The sequence below is a fragment of the Rhynchophorus ferrugineus genome, unplaced genomic scaffold, assembly GCF_030347505.1.
Source record: "Rhynchophorus ferrugineus isolate W39M unplaced genomic scaffold, kcgeb_rfMv2 rfM9, whole genome shotgun sequence".
Taxonomy (NCBI): domain Eukaryota; kingdom Metazoa; phylum Arthropoda; class Insecta; order Coleoptera; family Curculionidae; genus Rhynchophorus; species Rhynchophorus ferrugineus.
Window position 1 is genome coordinate 5,818,536 of NW_027472588.1, and position 18,644 is coordinate 5,837,179.

Below are 18,644 nucleotides of genomic sequence, written 5' to 3' on the forward strand. Positions count from 1 at the left end.
TTTATTATGTAAATAAAATGTTATTATTGTCATAGTTTCGTCATTGTGTTCATTATTGTAACAATAATCATATTTTTAAATAATAAAATATTTTGTATAGATTATATACCACAAATAATTAAATATATCGTATTTCTAATGTAGAGTTTAATTAACGATTAAATCAATTAAACTTATATTTCGTAAAGTACAATATGTTCAAATTTTTAATCATTTCAGAGATTTTCGGAACAGTTTAGATCAGTCGTAATATATAACCTTGACAGTGGGTGGTACAAATAACGTTAAGAAAGTATTGGGTGTTAAATTTTAATCAAAATCAATAGGATTTCTTGATGAGGTTGCTATAAAGAGTATTTTGTAGCAATCTGTTACCCACGTATGGACAAGTACCCTACTTCTTGCATTTTTGTCCAAAACGGTTGTACAAACAGTTACTCACAAATCAGTAGCAAACTTTACATGCAACTATAACAGGTCCCCGGCCTACCATAGTAAAACACATTTTTTTGGCAAAATTAGTTAGTTAAATTAGCAAAATTAGTAGCAAAATTATTCAACATAATTCCCTTCAAGGGCTATCATTTGATAATCACTAACTATAGCGACCCTCCAACTTTTCGATACCATTTTTGTAGTACGATTTGTTATTTGCTTCAAAATAGTCCTCAATTTCTGCGATCACCTCTTTATTCGACGAAAATTTCTTCCCAATGGGCATTCTTTTGAGATATGAGAACAGGAAATAGTCGCTGGGGGCCAGATCTAGAGAATACGGTGGATGAGAAAGCAATTCGAAGCCAATTCATCCATTCTTGCCATCGTTTTCACTGACTTGTGACACGGTGCATTGTCCTGGTGAAGCAGCACATTCTTTTTCTTCAAATGCGGCCGTTTTTCGGCGATTTCGTCCTTCAAACGGTCCAATAACCCTATGTAATAGTCGCTGTTGATGGTCCTTCCTTTGTCAAGGTAGTCAATGAAAATTATTCCATGTGCATCCCAAAATACAGACGCCATAATCTTGTCAGCCGACTGTTGCGTTTTTCCACGCTTTGGAGCGGGTTCATCGTCTTCAGTCCACTTAGATGACTGTCGATTGGACTTCGGATTGGATTGATCTTCAAACACTGCTCCCAATCATGAACTCGTCCTTGTTTTTGGTGAGCTCGCGCGACACCCCCTTTGCACAGAGCTGTCTCGTACCCAAATATTCGTGAATGATATGATGTACACGTTCAGTTGATATCTTTAGAGTGTCTGCTATTTGTAACAGCCTCTTTTGGGCATCTACTGCTTTCACCGTCTTCGGTGTTGATTTCACCATGTCTAAACTTAGCATACCAATCCTTGATGGTTGATTTTCCTGGGGCTCGGTATCAAGCCAAGTTTTTGCTTCAACTGTATTTTTCCCTTCAAAAGGCAATATTTTATCAACATGCGAAATTCCTTTTTATCCATTTTTTTCACAATAACAAAAGTTGCTTCACTCAACATGCTATAATTCACAAACTAAAGATCCGGAAGCTGTCAAACTGATACGCGCATCTTTTGAGGATTAGGGCTAACTAAAAAACATATGGATTTAATTCTACTAGCGCCATCTATGTGTCAGGCCGGGGACTTTTCAATTGACCTGTTACATATTCATTAAGTGTAGAAATTAAAAAAAATATATCACAAATAAAACAGATTAACTACACTAGCTCTGACTGTTTACCATCATACTGTCCAGATATGTCTCCAGATTAAGTCACTTAAGACACTACCATTTCAGTGCTCAGAGCCAAAATAGAAGACAATTATCAAATTATGTTTACACATATTATGTTTTACAAATAAAGAATTGAAACATTATTTGAGCGTTGGAATGAGTTTGGGGGAAGAATTATTGAATGATGTTCTCCACAATAGTGTCTTGATATAAAGAAATGAAACAAAACATTGATTTACGATAATTTCCCCGAAACCACTGAATTATATGTGAAAAAAATCGAATAAAATTTTCGAATATCTCGCGACCAATTATATCCCTCGTTAATTGATGGCAGTTCGGTACGTCTCAGATAAAGTCGAAGTTATTTTAATTGGAGAACATGGATGAATCACTCTCAGAAACCGAGATCGCTTGTTTTTTATGGATAAAATGTGTCGAAATGACTTAACACTTGACGATATATATAAATCATGTTTACGATTCGTTTGTTTTATTACGGTGTAAACAGTCTCATGGCCGAGATGATTGCTTTCTTTTACCAAATATGTTTATGTCAAATAAAAAGCAATTAAACAGAAGGGTATTGTCAAGGATTGTTGGATTTACGACTCTTTTACTAGGCCTCATACGAAACTACCGAATAATTCTGGATATTTATGAATAATTGTGGGGTTGTAGGGGGTCCGTATATTTTATTACACCATGCAACAGTTATTCTACCATGACAACCACATTGTCATAAATCGATACGAACTTTTATATTGATATAAATAAGAATGCCTGCGAAAATGTACTACTAAAAGAGATATTTGATATTACATAGTTAAACTGATATAATAAATTAATTATTATATCACTAACTTAGAGTCAATAGAATGCAACCAAAATAACTTACTTTAGTCAAAACAGAAGATAAGTTATAATGAGTATTGTACTTATATATAGGTAATAAATATCTAGTGTGATATTTTTATATAGAGTCATTTATATAATAAATATCACTATTTAACTAATATGCTTTTCTATAAGATTTTTATATATTTTAAAATTATATTCAATAAATTCATTCAATAAAAAATATATATATATAACAAAATCAAGTTTCCAAGTCCATATTGATTATTGTGTAATGCAATTTCCATATTATGATATCAGGTTTTATAATTATCTAGTTGTTTAAAATTATCAATTTTTAGTAAATACGTTTTATTTAGGATAAGAACTGTAATTTAGTTAATGTTATTAATATAAATTCATATTATTAATTTTGTTACTATAGAATTATCAATAACAAAAATAAATTGTTAAAAAAAATGAAATTCATAAAAATCAATTATCATCTTTACTATTATATGAAATACTGTTTTTTATAATAATCAATGTTATATCATATTTTTAACAGAGTCATCTCTATCTAACTCTAACCACACTGTACAAGTAATGAAATGATACTATATCAATATAGAGTCAGTTTTCTAACAAATATTAATAAATTATCATTTTTACTATTATAAAAAATGCTCTTCTGTTATTATCATAGATGTTGTATTATATTACTAATATAGAGTCAACTATCTAACATAATTTTTTATATATAACATAGCGACATTTGCTTAATCACACTCTAATCTCACTGTACAAATAACGAAGTGATATAGGTATGATATATTGATATGATATATCAATATAGGGTCAGTTATCTAATAAATATTAATTAATCATCGTTATAACTATTATTTTTAATATAGTCAACTATCTAACAAGAAGTTTTCATATATGATATAATGTCATATAGTTAAATATATTTCAACCTTATTATACAAATAATGAAATGATATTATATCAATATAGAGTTAGTTATTTAACAAATATCCAAGTCAGTTAACTAATGAAATATTAATTAATTATCATTTTTACTGGTATTGAAGTATTACTTTATTATTTTCTTTGATGTTATATCATATTTTTAATATAGAGTCAATTATTTAATAAATATTAAATAATTATCATTTTTTCACATTTCCATTGATGTTGTATCAAGTTAATATTAAAAATACATAAACATTTGTCCTACAGAATTATTTAATAAGATTGGTATTTTAATAACGCAATTTCTTATATAGTAAATACTTTAATATAGTGTCAGATTATTAATATACAATCAATTAACAATTGAAATATGCTTGTTTATTGTTATAAAAAGAATTCTGGCTTTTTAATCACGCTCCAACGTCATTATACAAATAATAAACATATTTTTTATTTCGTTAAAATCATCCATACTGTGTTTTATTTTTAGTATAACGTTAATTGCTTAGTAAATATTTGCTATATCTTAAGAGTGATATCTCATATGGTACATATATTGCGATATATGTGTTTTAATTTTCATATAGAGTCAAATATCTAACATTTAACAGTTTTCTTCCATAGAAACCGTTTTAAAAACATGTTTTTTTGCATTATTTGTCTCAAGTACCATATATGTACGTGAAAACAGAAGTGACAAGTTAGACATAAAGCTGTTATCGTTAAGTATATCACCAAATAATAACATGATATTATAATAATATAGAGTCGTTATCTAGCTAATATTACTCAATTATCATCTTTGCTATTATATGAAATAGTGTTTTTTACTATCATCATGAGTTGTATCATATTTTTAACATGAATCCACTATCTAACATAATTTTTTCATATATAACATAGGGTCATGTTTTTAATTACAGTCTAACCGCATTATATAAATAATAAAACGATAATATATCAATATAGAGCCAGTTATATAACACTGATTAATTAATTATCATTTTCACTATTATAAAAAATGTTGTTTTCTTATTGGCATCCACAATCTTTTTAATATAGAGTCAACAGTCTAACAAGCATTTTTATATATGATATAGTGTCATATCTTTAATAGCACTTCACCGCATTGTACACATAATGAAGTGATAAAACAATATAGAGCCAGTTAACTGACTAAATATTAAATAATTATCATTTTTCTACTATATGAAGTGTTGAATTTTCCATATATAATTAATGTCATATATTTTAATATAGAGTTAGTTATTTAACATTACACAACAACTCTCTAATATAATTTGTTATATATAATATAGTGGCATATTTTTAATCATACTTCAAACTCACTGTACACATAGTGCAATTATATCATAACTATATAGAGTCAGTTAAGTATCCAAATATTAATTAGTTTTTACTAGTATACGAAGTGTTATTTTGTTACTTTCTTTGATGTTATATCGTATTTATAATATAGAGTCAACTATCTAACATACGAATTTTTCATATATGTACTGTCATAAGTTTAATCATACTTTAACTTCACTGTACGTATAATGAAATGATACCATAATAAAGTGGTCAGTTTATTTAGTAAATTTAAATTAATTATTATTTTTACTGGTATATGAAATATAATTTTGATATTTTCATTGATATTGTATGCTTAATATTACACACACATAAACATGTGTCGTACATAATTATATTTAATAAGGTTTATATTTTAATAATATAACTTCCTATATAATAATTTTTTTAATACAGTGACATATTATTAATAAACAATCAATTAACAATTAACAATCATTATACAAATAATAAAAAGATTTTTTTTATTACAAAATTTTATTTTATTAAAATAATCTTTACTGTGCTGTATTTTTAGTATAACATCATAAAAATCGTTTAAAAATACTTTTTTTTTCTATATTATTTGTCTCAATTACAAAATTTACGAGAAAACAGACGTTATGTACGTCACCCACCTAACGGCAAGCTGGAGGCATCACCGAACAAACAGTCCTTGCCCAGGCAACACTTGAAACCTTTATTGTCGCCGGGCAGATCCAGCGACAGTATCGCCACATCCTCGTTCCGTTCCTTGGCCTTCTTGATCCGTTCCGCGCCCACGGTCTTCGTCTGCAGATTCAGGCGTTTGAACTGATCACTCAGCACGCTCGTCATTCTGGATCGATTCGTACTCAAACGGGATTTGACGGAACGACGATATCGCACTCATTCACGTACGACGACGGGAGACACGATGAACTACGCCGCGTTACCGGACACACTCTTTCGCGAAGACTTGTTCAATGGTCGCACGCCGTGGCGGTTTCGGAGGAACGGAGTGGAGAGACACCGTTCTTGAGTGAGTCACCGGTTCAACTGGAGGGATCAGCGGTAGAGAGAGTGTGCGAGAAAAAGAGAGAGAGAGAGAGAGCGCGTCGAGGATGGATCACGGATTTTGTGATTTAAAATGTTAAGTGCGGCGAGCGACCGACTACCTACGCGAAAGATGCTGCTGCTGCTGCCGCAAGTAATTATAAAATTGATCTTTTTTTATCAGCACCGTTTAGGAGCTTAGAGGATCCCTTCTGATGACGCAATGTTTATTTTCCACATTATTCAATCCGGTTTCAATTTGGCTTAATTGGGCTTGCGGAGGTTCGAAATTTCTGAAAATGTTGCGAAATTTCGGGCAAATTATATTTGATATCGTCGGAATTTCGGCTTAATTCTTTTAGTGGGTTTGAACGAAACTAATTTGAACTATATAGAGCATAATGAACATATTTCTCGTTAAAATAAACATTATCTAGCTAACATAATTGATATACTGCCATATACGTTATATAGAGTCAAAACAAAGTATACTACCAATTTAAATATTTTCATATAGTTTTTTTTTGTGAATCAAAATTAGATATCGTATACATAATGAATAATCATTATCCAAATAATAAAACAGATTATATTGCGTGATTATCATCGATGTTATATTATATTTTTAGTATGCAGTTAAGTAAATAGCTTAAGAAATGCTCATAAATAATGTTTCAATAGAGAGTAAACTATCTAAAATACGAATTTAATCACACTTTACAAACAGACTTCAGCATCATTGTCATATCATCATCTTCATACATCAGCATCATTATACAAATAATAAAATGATATCATTTCGATATACTGTAAATTATCTAAAAGATATAAATAATTAATATCTGTATATCGTAATAAACGTGTTATGTGTATTATAGAGTACGTCTAGAGTCATTTATCTCATATATCAACCAATTTTATTAGCTTTTTTTTTCTGAATCGAAATTAGATTTTCATATGTAATTTATTGCAAATCTTTTCATGATTCATTCCTGATTTCGTCACATTCATACAAAATTTTTGTGAATCACATTATAAATATTAAAATTATATTATATAAATATATAGTTAATACTTTAAAGTGTCATGCGTCATATAGAGTCAATTTTCTAATTTACAATATCACAATATTTTGATATATTTTTAATACAGTCAACTATCTAACATAAATTTAAAAATGTATATTATTCTACAAATTACAATTCAATAATAAATTGATTAACAATTATAATTTAGTTCATATCTTCGTATATTGCAATACGTTGTAATATCGACAGATTATGAATATGTTGTAATATTTTAATATAGTCGACTCTATATTAGCTGGTAAATACTAGGATTTGATTTTATGCTGCAGATTTTATTTTTATTGTCAAAACGTTTCAAATTTTGTTACTGAGATTAGAAGTAATTTAATAACCCCACTGCACAAATAATAGAACAGTATTAAGTCAACATTGAGTAAATTATCTAACAAAATGATTTTTTAATAATCTTGCTTTTTGTTACATTCATAAATACTTTTCGTCAGCATCATTATTGTGTTAAATTTATTTAGAGTCAATTATATAAAAAAAAACTATTTAATGATATTGTTACAGATATTTTCTGTATTTTAATAGTATAACGGTCCTTTCTTATCTAAGAACAATCATCACAATTTTCGTTATTAAAATATTTTATAAAACGTTAATGTTTAACAGGTCAATTGAAAAGTCCCCGGCCTACCATACAAAAAAACATTTTTTTGGCAAAATTAGTTTTTCTTATTCAACATAATTCCCATTAAGGGTGATACACTGATTATAGCGACCCTCCAACTTTTCGATACCATTTGTAGTACGATTTGTCTTTTGCTTCAAAATAGGTCTCAGTTTCGGCGATCACCTCTTCATTCGACGAACATTTCTTACCAGCAAGCATTATTTTGACATCTGAGAACAGGACATAGTCGCTGGGAGGCAGATCTGGAGAATACGGTGGATGAGGAAGTAATTCGAAACCTAATTCATGGATTTTTGCCATCGTTTTCACTGACTTGTGACACGGTACATTGTCTTGGTGAAGCAGCACTTTTTTTTTCTTTAAATGCCAGCCGACTATTGCGTTTTCCCACGCTTTGGAGCGGGTTCATCGTGTGCAGTCCACTCGGATGATTGTCGATTAGACTTCGGAGTGAAATGATGGAGCCATGTTTCATCCATTGTCACATATCGACGCAAAAACTCGGGTTTATTACGTTTGATCATCTTCAAACACTGCTCCGAATCATCAACTCGCCGGTGTTTTTGGTTAAAAGTGAGCTCGCGCGGCACCCACTTTGCAGAGAGCTTTCTCATACCCAAATATTTGTTAATGATATGATGTACACGTTCAGTTGATATCTTTAGAGTGTCTGCTAGTTCATTCAATTTCAATTTATGATCATTCAAATATCATTTTGTGGATTTTTTAAAAGTTTTCGTCGGTAACAACTTCTTTTGTGTGTCCACTGCGTTCACCGTCTTCAAAAAGCAATATAATATATTTTTTGTTAGAAAATAGCGTTACAGAGCTGAGTTTCAGAACGATTTAAAACTTGATACGAACTTCTAAGATTATAAAAACAAATTGTATGCACTGTTATAGTTGGGGATATCCCGACATCGATAAGTATTCTTATTATATTATTGCTTCGCATTATTTCCAAGCCACAACAGTAGATTTGTGGTTAAACAATCTCAGTTAATTTTGTTATGGTTTTGCAGAATACAATTTATATTGTTGCAAATAATCTTCTTTGATATTGTATATTTACAAATATCGTAAAAGAGTACTAGGTTCTTGAATAACTTCCCGCTGTATTTTTGTCGGTACAGTAAAAGCGAGTTTTATTTGTTTATATTTTTTCGATATTTTTTTTTCTAAAACACAGACAGAGACATGTATCATTCAAGGAAACCATAAATCCTTCCCGATGTCTATGATACTTAGAATTCCATCTCGTAGTTCGATATATTGGACTCTTTAATTGAACATTGTTGATTTTTCTTGGGGGATCACGTACTAAGGATGTTAGAACTTCATAAAAGTCCATTACTTCGTACTTAGTTTATTTTATTGTGTTTTGTGCTGTCCAAGCTGAGTTTCATCAAATGATGAGTTTGCTCGCAGAGTATTCCAGTTTTCTCTTTTTTTCTCTTCTATGTTTTATGTTGTTATAATTCTCCATTTATTATTTTATACTTATTATTCTCTATTCATTATGTTCTACTTATTTATTTATTTATTTATTCATCCATCGTTATATATTGTATTCTACTCTATTTTAATATTTCTTCGAATCATCGTATATTCTCCATAATTTTTAGATTATGGGAAATCAAAGATAATAGTTTTATGGTTGCAACTGTAATTATAAATTATAACTATTTTATAATCCAGAAAGTAACATAAAAGTTACTGATGCGTAGTTATGATCTATGGATAACTTGAAGTATACATAAATACCACCGAAAGTGGTTTCTGCTGGCTCTTGGTGGTTCCTTGTACGCACTGCACGTCCATCAAAGCTGGAGCTGGAGAGGTGAGTGCACTAGTAACAGTACTGTTCATTTGTTTATTTATTTTGAGATTTTAACTCAATCTTAGCGAGACCTACTAACATTAGTGACAACGGACTTCCCTTAATTTCTTACACGCCATTATTGTTAGTGTTAGGATATAAGCCTTGCCTCATATGTCATACTTCATTGATATCAATTATCGCTATTATCGTTATTATCCATCCTATGTGGTTTTTTGACTATCTGAAGTATACATAAACGCCATCAAATGTGGTTCTTGTCGGCTCTTGGTGACAGCGTATCTAGCGTGTTTGCCTTTGGCTTTTTCCCTTGTACGCATTGCATGTTCATCATAGTCGGAATTAGGAATTGAATTACATATTTACATATTTACTTATTTATATATTAAACAAGTTAGCCTTACCCTAGCCAATACTACTAACTGTAATGGCAGAATCTTGTGCGTCTACTTCCTTTGATCTCATTGCACGTCCATTATTATTGGTTTTAGGACATAAGCTGGTACGTCGTGCGTTACTTTCCTTTCGTACCGTATGCATATGTCATACTTCATTCAAGCACAGTTTATCATTAATATTAATCATCGCTATTATCGTTATTATTCATTATATGTTGTTTGTTGACTATACATCCATCCTATGTGGTTTTTTGACTATCTGAAGCATACATAAACGTCCCCAAATGTGGTTCTTGTCGGCTTTTGGTGACAGCGTATCTAGCGTGTTTGCCTCTGGCTTTTTCCCTTGTACGCATTGCATGTTCATCATAGTCGGAATTAGAAATTGAATTACACATTTACATATTTACTTATTTATATACTGAACAAGTTAGCCTTACCCTAGCGAATACGACTAACTGTAATGGCAGAATCTTGTGCGTCTATTTCCTTTGATCTCATTGCACGTCCATTATTGCTGGTGTTAGGGTATAAGCTGGTAGGTCGTGCGTAATTTTCCCTTCGTATCGTGTGTATGTTATTGTTTGTTTTATAATGATAGTCCGTCAATTATTTACTACTATGGATTAAGATTATTGCTAACCATCCTGGTTACTCTATTATTTTATTGCCTACCACTGTAAGACGATTATTGAGATTTTTGATGATACTATTATAACTGCCAGTACCGTTATATTTCAATTACCTGACAATAGAAGTATCTATCTACGTAATATTTCAATTATATTTTAATTTCACCCTTGTCATTGAAAATTGGTTGCTCAGGTACGTTTTGTTATGTTGCCAGTATTATCACCCGACCACCTCGAACATCAAGATCTCGCACGATTATCTGTATTATTTATTTTGCCATTTATTGAGTAAGTAGTTGTTATATCATTTATTTTGATCTCTATTTTTGTTCATTTAAGATGTTTAACTCTTTATTATTGTTTTCTTAAATATAATCTTTATTTTACGCGCTGTATAGTTGTTCTCCAAAGAGTTGATCCAGTCATTTGGGTATCATGAATTGATTCTGTTTAATGTTATATTGCCCAATATTTATTATGGAGTCTTGAATTTCCAATAAAAATTAAAATGAATTCACCGTCCTTATGCGATAGATATAAACTTTCTTTATAAGTTTATATTTTGAAAACCCGATTAATATCACGCACATTGTCACACATTAAGGTCTACATAACGCTCCTGCTGCAATCATATCGAATAAAATGTAAGGTCGTCACAATATCGAATACGAAAATGGTAACAAGCTGACCACGTTGTTACTCAATTGGAAACAGAAATTGTTGCCATTTTGGGTAGTCGATCGTCAGACACACATTTTGATTCATCGATGGCGGCTCACGTTTGACTTTACACCGTTTGGTAATGCGCAGACCTGTCGAACGAGGTAAATATCTCGCTTTTTTTCCCCTCTCTCTCCGTCTTTCTCGTTTTACATCCTTGAATTTTAAAATACTTCCCAAATGACATAATTCTGGTGTATGCATAACCTTTCTACGTGTACAGTTAGCCGCCGTGATGCTTAATCGAGATACGATCAGCGTTACTGATCATTGACTATTTTTAATTAGATGGGATTGTCGTTTATATTTTGATTTGACTGATTGGTATTGTTCTAGAAATTGGTCTTCGACTTCATTGGATTCGACTATGACAAAACCTTTTAAATGCTAAACGGATTTTATAGCAAAAATGTACCATATTGCTACATGATGACGCTCGACTTTACGTTTCTTGTCTCAGAAGATGACAACCGACGCTCTTGATGTTAGGATGGGAAGTTGTTTCCCATATTAATTAGATTTTACCGCTTCTGACTACCATTTGTTTCGGTTGATACATGTTTTAGTTAATAAACTGTTCAAAACGTTGGATGATGATCACGAATCCCACATCTATCACACCAGGTGTGTCGGTAATTTGTTTTCGCTACAGAAAACACGTTATTTACAGTGGATAGTTAAGTATTTGATTCATTTTGGTCATCCCTCAAGCAGTTTATGGATGCCATTCCAAAAAAACAACTTCTTTTTCATTCACTGAACCATTTTAAGTGTCGTTTTGTAAACGCGTGAAGGTCTAGCCGGATGAACCCAGGTCTGGAGAATACGACGGTTTGCGACACAATTTCCCATTCAAGTGGTTTCAATATTTCTTTGACTGGTTTTTTTGTATAAGGCGCAATTAATAATTCATGTGGCAACCATATTCCTATATTTTGAATCTTTCCTGTGTTGCCTCGGTCCAATTTCAACACCTGACATAGTCCAAGCATTTCTTCATGCAACTTGATTGATCGGTTGATTTTTAATATTCTAACTAGTTTTTGTTTGACGACTTATTTTGATGAAGACCTTTTCTGTGGCTAAATTTACGTGAATTACTTTTTGACAATAATAAAATGATTATTCTATAATTTATCAAAAAAAAAAACAACTCTTAATATGCATCATGAGTGTTGAAAGTACCACGTTAAAAACATTCAGTGGGTTGACACAAGATCATTTCTTATATTATATAGTAATTCGTCTTTCACCGTAGGTGAGGTAATGACCTCATCTCTAATTTTAAATGTATTATTCGTGTGAAAAACTCGCGAGCCATTGCTTTTTTTCCAGTTTGGTACCTTATTTTCTAATCCACCTGATTTATTGTTTCTGTTGAGTGTTTAGTTTGACCGCTTCTGCGAATATTATTCTAAATGAAATGTCTGTTTTTAAATTAAACTCGTTTTTTTATCGATTTCGTGTAATAAATATCGTGGTATTAAAATATAAACATCAATAAGTTTATTTAATAATAATAATAGTTAAATTAAAAAGTACGTAGTTTAAGAATGAAATAAAACACAAGTAAATTACATAAATATGCATGATATTGGCCTTAAACTACTGACTTTACATATTTCCAGATACAAAAGGTTGCCGGTGTTGAAACGTGTAATCTTGGAAGACAATTTACAGGTCCACAACGTAATATTGTGTGTTTACCAAAAGTTTCTTTTTTTCAAAAATCTATTATGGTAAGAGCTGTGGATATATTGTACTGGGCTGTTGAAACCGGAGCTCCACTATAGCTAAGTCATTCACTTCAGGAATGATAAAGTCATGTTCAATGACAAATCACACTCAAGAGATTTTTTCTGGATGTAACAAAATTTCCTTTCCTCTAAATGCAATAGATCGAAAACAATATTGCCAATTAAAGATTTGTACCTCTAAAAACCAAGCTTCATTATCTTTGACACAACAAAAATAACTATATATTCAAGTTAAAGTTGTTATTAGGTTTTCATTTTTATAGTATTTCAATTTGTTACAGTGGAATCATATTTATTTCGGCTCTAAAATCGATCTACTGCAAAAAGATAAGTACTAGTATCGACTATATAAACTGAATGAAACATAATTTCATATACAACTGATGCATTAATAGTTCCAGCATTTTAACGTGAGATTTTTTGGTCTGAATAGCTAATATTTAGGGCTTTTACCTTAATTGTTCTTGAAAATTAAATAATTTATAGTTATATCGATAAAAAAAGGAGAACTTAAGATGAAGCTTCTACAATGTTGATAATTTTAACAATGAGAGATCATCATAGTAATATTAAGATACAAGTGACCTACATAGGCGACAGCTGTGTTGAATTTGATCCACTATTTATAACATATATTTTGAGAAACCACGACTATTTTTTGGACCAAGAAACTTTTAAACTAAGAACAGACTAGGAAAATCCAAACTTATAAGAAAAATAGTAAGCCACATCAGCCAAAGCCATATCAATTTTCGCAATAATTTTTCGTATTTTCGCAGTATAAAATTATGTTTGTTTGACATTTATTTAAATCAATTATCAAATAAAATGTGGTTGTGGTTTGTAGTAAAGATAAATAAAATTTTAAAAATACATTATGTTGGGTCATAGAAATAATATTTGTTATAATGTATTTATATTCTGATAAAATTCAACTTCAAAAGTACCAAAAAATGGGTCCACAAAATAGATCCATGGACCCAGAGTGTGCCCAACCTTATTTTCAAAGTGCTGAAGGTAGTAAATATGACTAAACCACAAGAAGATTTTTATTGCAAGATTTAAAAAGATTCTTCTTAGTTAGATCTTAGATGCTTCACTTGTTATGAGTTATAACTTATTTGATATATGAGAGCTCGATTTTTTTAGATCTGTTAGAATAGGTATCAATAAGGTATCAAATATATATATATATATATATATATATATATATATATATATATATATATATATATATATATATAAATAGTTATGAAAAAAAATTAAAGCTTTTATAATACTGTGTGTACTCTATTTTATATATACATTTTTTTCCTAGGTTTTACCACGTTAATAAACCTTCCTAAATTTTCCTAAATTATTTTCACGATAAAATATTACAAATATTATTATAGGATGACGAATTATAAGATGTATGATATATTTTTGGATTAAAGAAGTTAATTTAAATGTGGAATTTGTTTTTAAGAAGTTAGAACTTTACCAGGCCCGAATAAATATTCTATTTATTTAAATATTCACATTACAATTTTTTATTATGTATATTTTTTCTATATATTTTTATGTTTTTATTGAATTTTATTTAATAAAATTGTTTTAGAAATCAAATTTGGTTTTTTATTTCAATTTTATTGTATAATCAAATACGTGTGGTACGTGTGGTAAACTCTGTTCAAGTACCAAACAAATTATTTTGCTTTAAAGGTCACTATACTTTTACTGGCGTTTCTTCGGGGATTGTTCATCTACTGAGTTTCTCCACTACTCCATGACAAAAACGAAGATGACAATAATACAACTATGACAATAATATATATTCAAATTATATGTCAGTATTTTTTCCTTTTTTTTAGCAAAAAAAACTTATGAGTGGTCTCAACGTCTTTAGAACGGTAATTTTTATGTTGAAGATGTAAATCATCCTTCGTCATCATTTATTTTGGTGGTAAAAGACTGATTGATTGGAATACTGATGTTTACTTACCAGCTCTGAAAATTTCATGACATCCATCACATCTGGACGCGAACTGTTCGTCGTAACAGCGTCCGCAGTAGATACGGTCTCCCTTGGAACCGAACTGCTTGTCCACCAAGGATTCCCCGCAAGTGGTACACAAGAAGCAGGCTTCGTGCCAGTGCTTGTCTTTGTACGACAAATCCTGATAACAATTTAGATACAGTATCCTGACCAATTCAACACACAGTTCACGATGTTACCTTGGAGTCGATCCCGATGATCCTGCTGCATTTCTCGCAGGCGTTGGCGAACACGGATTCGTAACAGGACACGCAGTACGGATGTTCATCACGCAGGACGTAGCGTTGTCCAGTCAAGCTTTCATCGCACTGCCAGCAACAGAAGTGTTGACCGTGCCAGTCTTTGTTCATAGCCTTAGTGTATTCTCCACTGAAAATAAGCTGTAAAAAAGCAAACAGTTAATTTTCAAGCTTGATAACCGAGGAAATACTAGCCAGCCATCATGACAAATAACCAACAACCTAATTTCTGTTAATATTGTTACTTATTTTTTAATACGTTAATAATTTGTGACTGTGGTAGATAACCGATAAGTGACGTTGGTAATTAACTTCCAGTTTTTATAACAGATTTCACTAGCGATAAGTATGCTGCAACGTTATCTTATTCTACTGTCTTTGTTTCTGAAAACGTGCACTTGCGGTACACATTACTTTTCTTGTTTTACCAAAAGACAAAAGACGCTGAAAGTCATCGTTTACTGATAGAAGAACATGTAAAACATAGTTTGGCCCTCTCATTGAAATCACCACAATGTTCCAGACAAAGAACATCTCGATGGGCTGAAGACGTTTAAAGATGCAGATTTGGAGGATAACTCCTCCAAATCTGCATGAAGAACCAACACAAACTCGAAAACAATTGCCAGAAAAGTTGATTGTGAGTCGTGTCGCAATTTGTGAACGGTTACAAGCGATGGGAAATATTCAAAAAATGGCAAGATGAACAAAACCAGAAAAAAATTAACGATATACCTGCTATATGAGTTTAAATACCAAAATTTGGAAAATATGCTCTATTTTATACATTCAAATCAAGTGTGATTTCAATTAAGGTCACCATAGACAGGCGAAAGGCTCTAGCCCACTCAGAAAATATGTTGAGAGAATCTCTAGTTATTAGATCCAGCATATTACACTTATAACTACTTATTCACTATCAAGTAACTTTTCCTAATATAGTTCTTAAAGAACAGATGTGAGATTTCCCATCCAATCTTAATTAATATTTAATGTATGTAGTATTTGATAAATTTAAAACAGTGCAGTTTAACTATACCAATTCAAACAGTTTTTGTTGCTTCGACCTCCTGGTAAGTCCATTTTTGTTGAGCAGTTGTAGCACTTCGACATTTTATATTCACGCAATCAAACTTGGTGTTTTTTTTTCGTAAACCTTATCATTTATTTGATGGTCGTTGGCACCTTAGGGTCTTTGTAGATGTCCTGATTTCGAATATACCATGGGACCACAACAGTTCTGCGCGGAACTTTGTCTTGATCAGTTTGGATCAAATTAACATTGGATTTCTTGGTGCAACTACATAGTGGTTCGGTGTAGCGTCATACCGCCTTCAAAATTTGTTTATACAATAACTATTTGTTGTGGACTCACAGTTTGGATTGTAGTAGAAGAAATCAAGATAATTTTTGTTAAAATGCTCTGTCCACTTGAGCTTGGTTCAAAGAGGTTGATTTATAAGACAATCATAAAGCCAATTTGGAGCTATGGAGTGTAAATATGGGGTTGCACTAATAAATCAACTAGACAACGCTGTCAAAACAAGGTTCTTCGATTGATTACCAATGCCTATCGCTATGTAACCAATGAAGAACTGAATGATGACCTGGAAATCAAATGGATTTGCGAAGTTATCCAAGATTTCGCCTTGAAACACGAAAGAAGATTACGAAATCATAATAACGTGGAAGCAATACAACTGCTGGACAGCGTGCAGGATTTCAGAAGATTGAGGCGAACCAAACCATACGAACTTATACAAAGTGTATACCTTTGGTGTAAACTATAATTTAAGTTATTATAATTTTATAATTGAGGAATATATATTGATGTATTCTCTCGCACTCGTCTTGCTTGTGAATTAATCCAAGTACAAATGAAATGTAGTAAGAAATTAATTTATAATTAAGATTGTACTAAGCTACTAAGTCAGCAAAAATTAACTTGAGCTTGTTATCCACATTCGACTCTATTCTATTCATTCGAACTATTTCGCCGTATTCCAAATATAGAATTACTCTAAAACAGATTATCACTGGCAAGGATGGACACAAGTGTGGACGGATAATAATTTATACGACACTATAACATGGCTGATTGCTAATCAGTGTATGAAGATGACATGCAAATTTAGTTTTTAATGTTCTCAATGCGAAAATATGGTTCCAACTAATTAATCATAGAAGGCATGCCGCATGGGGTCAGGACATTTTCAAGCTCGATTCTGTAAATACCGAAACAACAATAACAAAAACCCTCAAAGCCAACTGTGATAATACTTATTGGCGTGCTAAAATAAACGTTACACGAAAAGAAAGAAGATCTAAAAATACCAAGTCGGGTGCAAAACTAATTTCGAAAAACAACAGCTGGTCGATCGTTCCGTACTTTCGGTACATAGTTTCTCTGTGGATAAAACACGGGCATGTATAAATCGCTTGTAATCTATCTAGATGCCAGCCTTTCGGTTTTTTACGCAATAATATAATGACACATTGCCTACCGTAAGTGCCAAGTATATATTTATAAGTCAAGCTAATGCGAAACTGATCTAGTTTAAGAATATACATCATGTTTTCCGTATAATTAAGTACCAAATAAATGTATTTACTATTAATAATATCACTTTTAATTAATGGTTTTAGCAAGGGTTCATATTCAACTTCATTAATCTTACAAATAGATGAAAATACAGAGGAAATACTATTATTTTGTTAGGTAATCATTTGAAATATTTTTTTTTAATCTACTGGATTTATTACATACGTTCAACGAAATAGAGATAATACTATTATATATTAATTATAGATAACACTATATTTAATTAAAACATATTTCTTGCTCGAGTAATACGTATCTTGAATATTAAGACAAAGAGGAACTGCGATAGTGCTGTTTTGGTCTATAAATTGGCCTATAAATAGGTTTTAAAGGATTATTTTATGGTGAAGTTAATTCATGGGGTATTCAATTGGTGAGCTTCTTTTGGTATCCAGTTTTATAGAAATGGTTTAAATCCAAATAGTTTTGTGGTCGATTTTCAGTTCCGTAGCAATGGCGAGAGATTAAATTTTATTGGTTTTTCTAATGACTCGCATTAATTAACATAAAAATTGCGTGAATGAAACCTAACAGAATGGGTTATATGACGTTTTCATTTATGCCCTAGTTATTATAAACGCATAAGTACAACACAAAAATCAAACGAAGCAGACAAAAAAACGCAAGAAACGCTGATGACAATTAATTACAAATATCACCTGAGTAGCATTTTTAGACGTTTTTATTAGAGCTATTAAAAGCCATAGTACTAATATAAAGATGTTATTATGTCAAAATCTATTTATGAGTTTGCACAAATCTTTGTGAAACTAAAAATG

General features: G+C 31.1%; 1 protein-coding gene across 16 annotated transcripts in view; it reads right to left on the minus strand.

Moving 5' to 3' along the window:
* Positions 1-18,644, minus strand: part of Lmpt (four and a half LIM domains protein limpet) — a 146,388-nt gene that overhangs the window by 3,250 nt on the left and 124,494 nt on the right. For 15 of the 16 annotated variants that reach the window (XM_076413213.1, XM_076413214.1, XM_076413201.1 and 12 more), the window contains 2 exons: positions 15,204-15,404; positions 14,971-15,145 (listed from right to left, as the gene is read on the minus strand). In XM_076413213.1, the coding sequence (XP_076269328.1) occupies positions 14,971-15,145; positions 15,204-15,404 (376 nt within the window). The remainder of the gene's footprint in view (positions 1-14,970; positions 15,146-15,203; positions 15,405-18,644) is intronic. The other variant, XM_076413215.1, reaches the window with a different exon arrangement.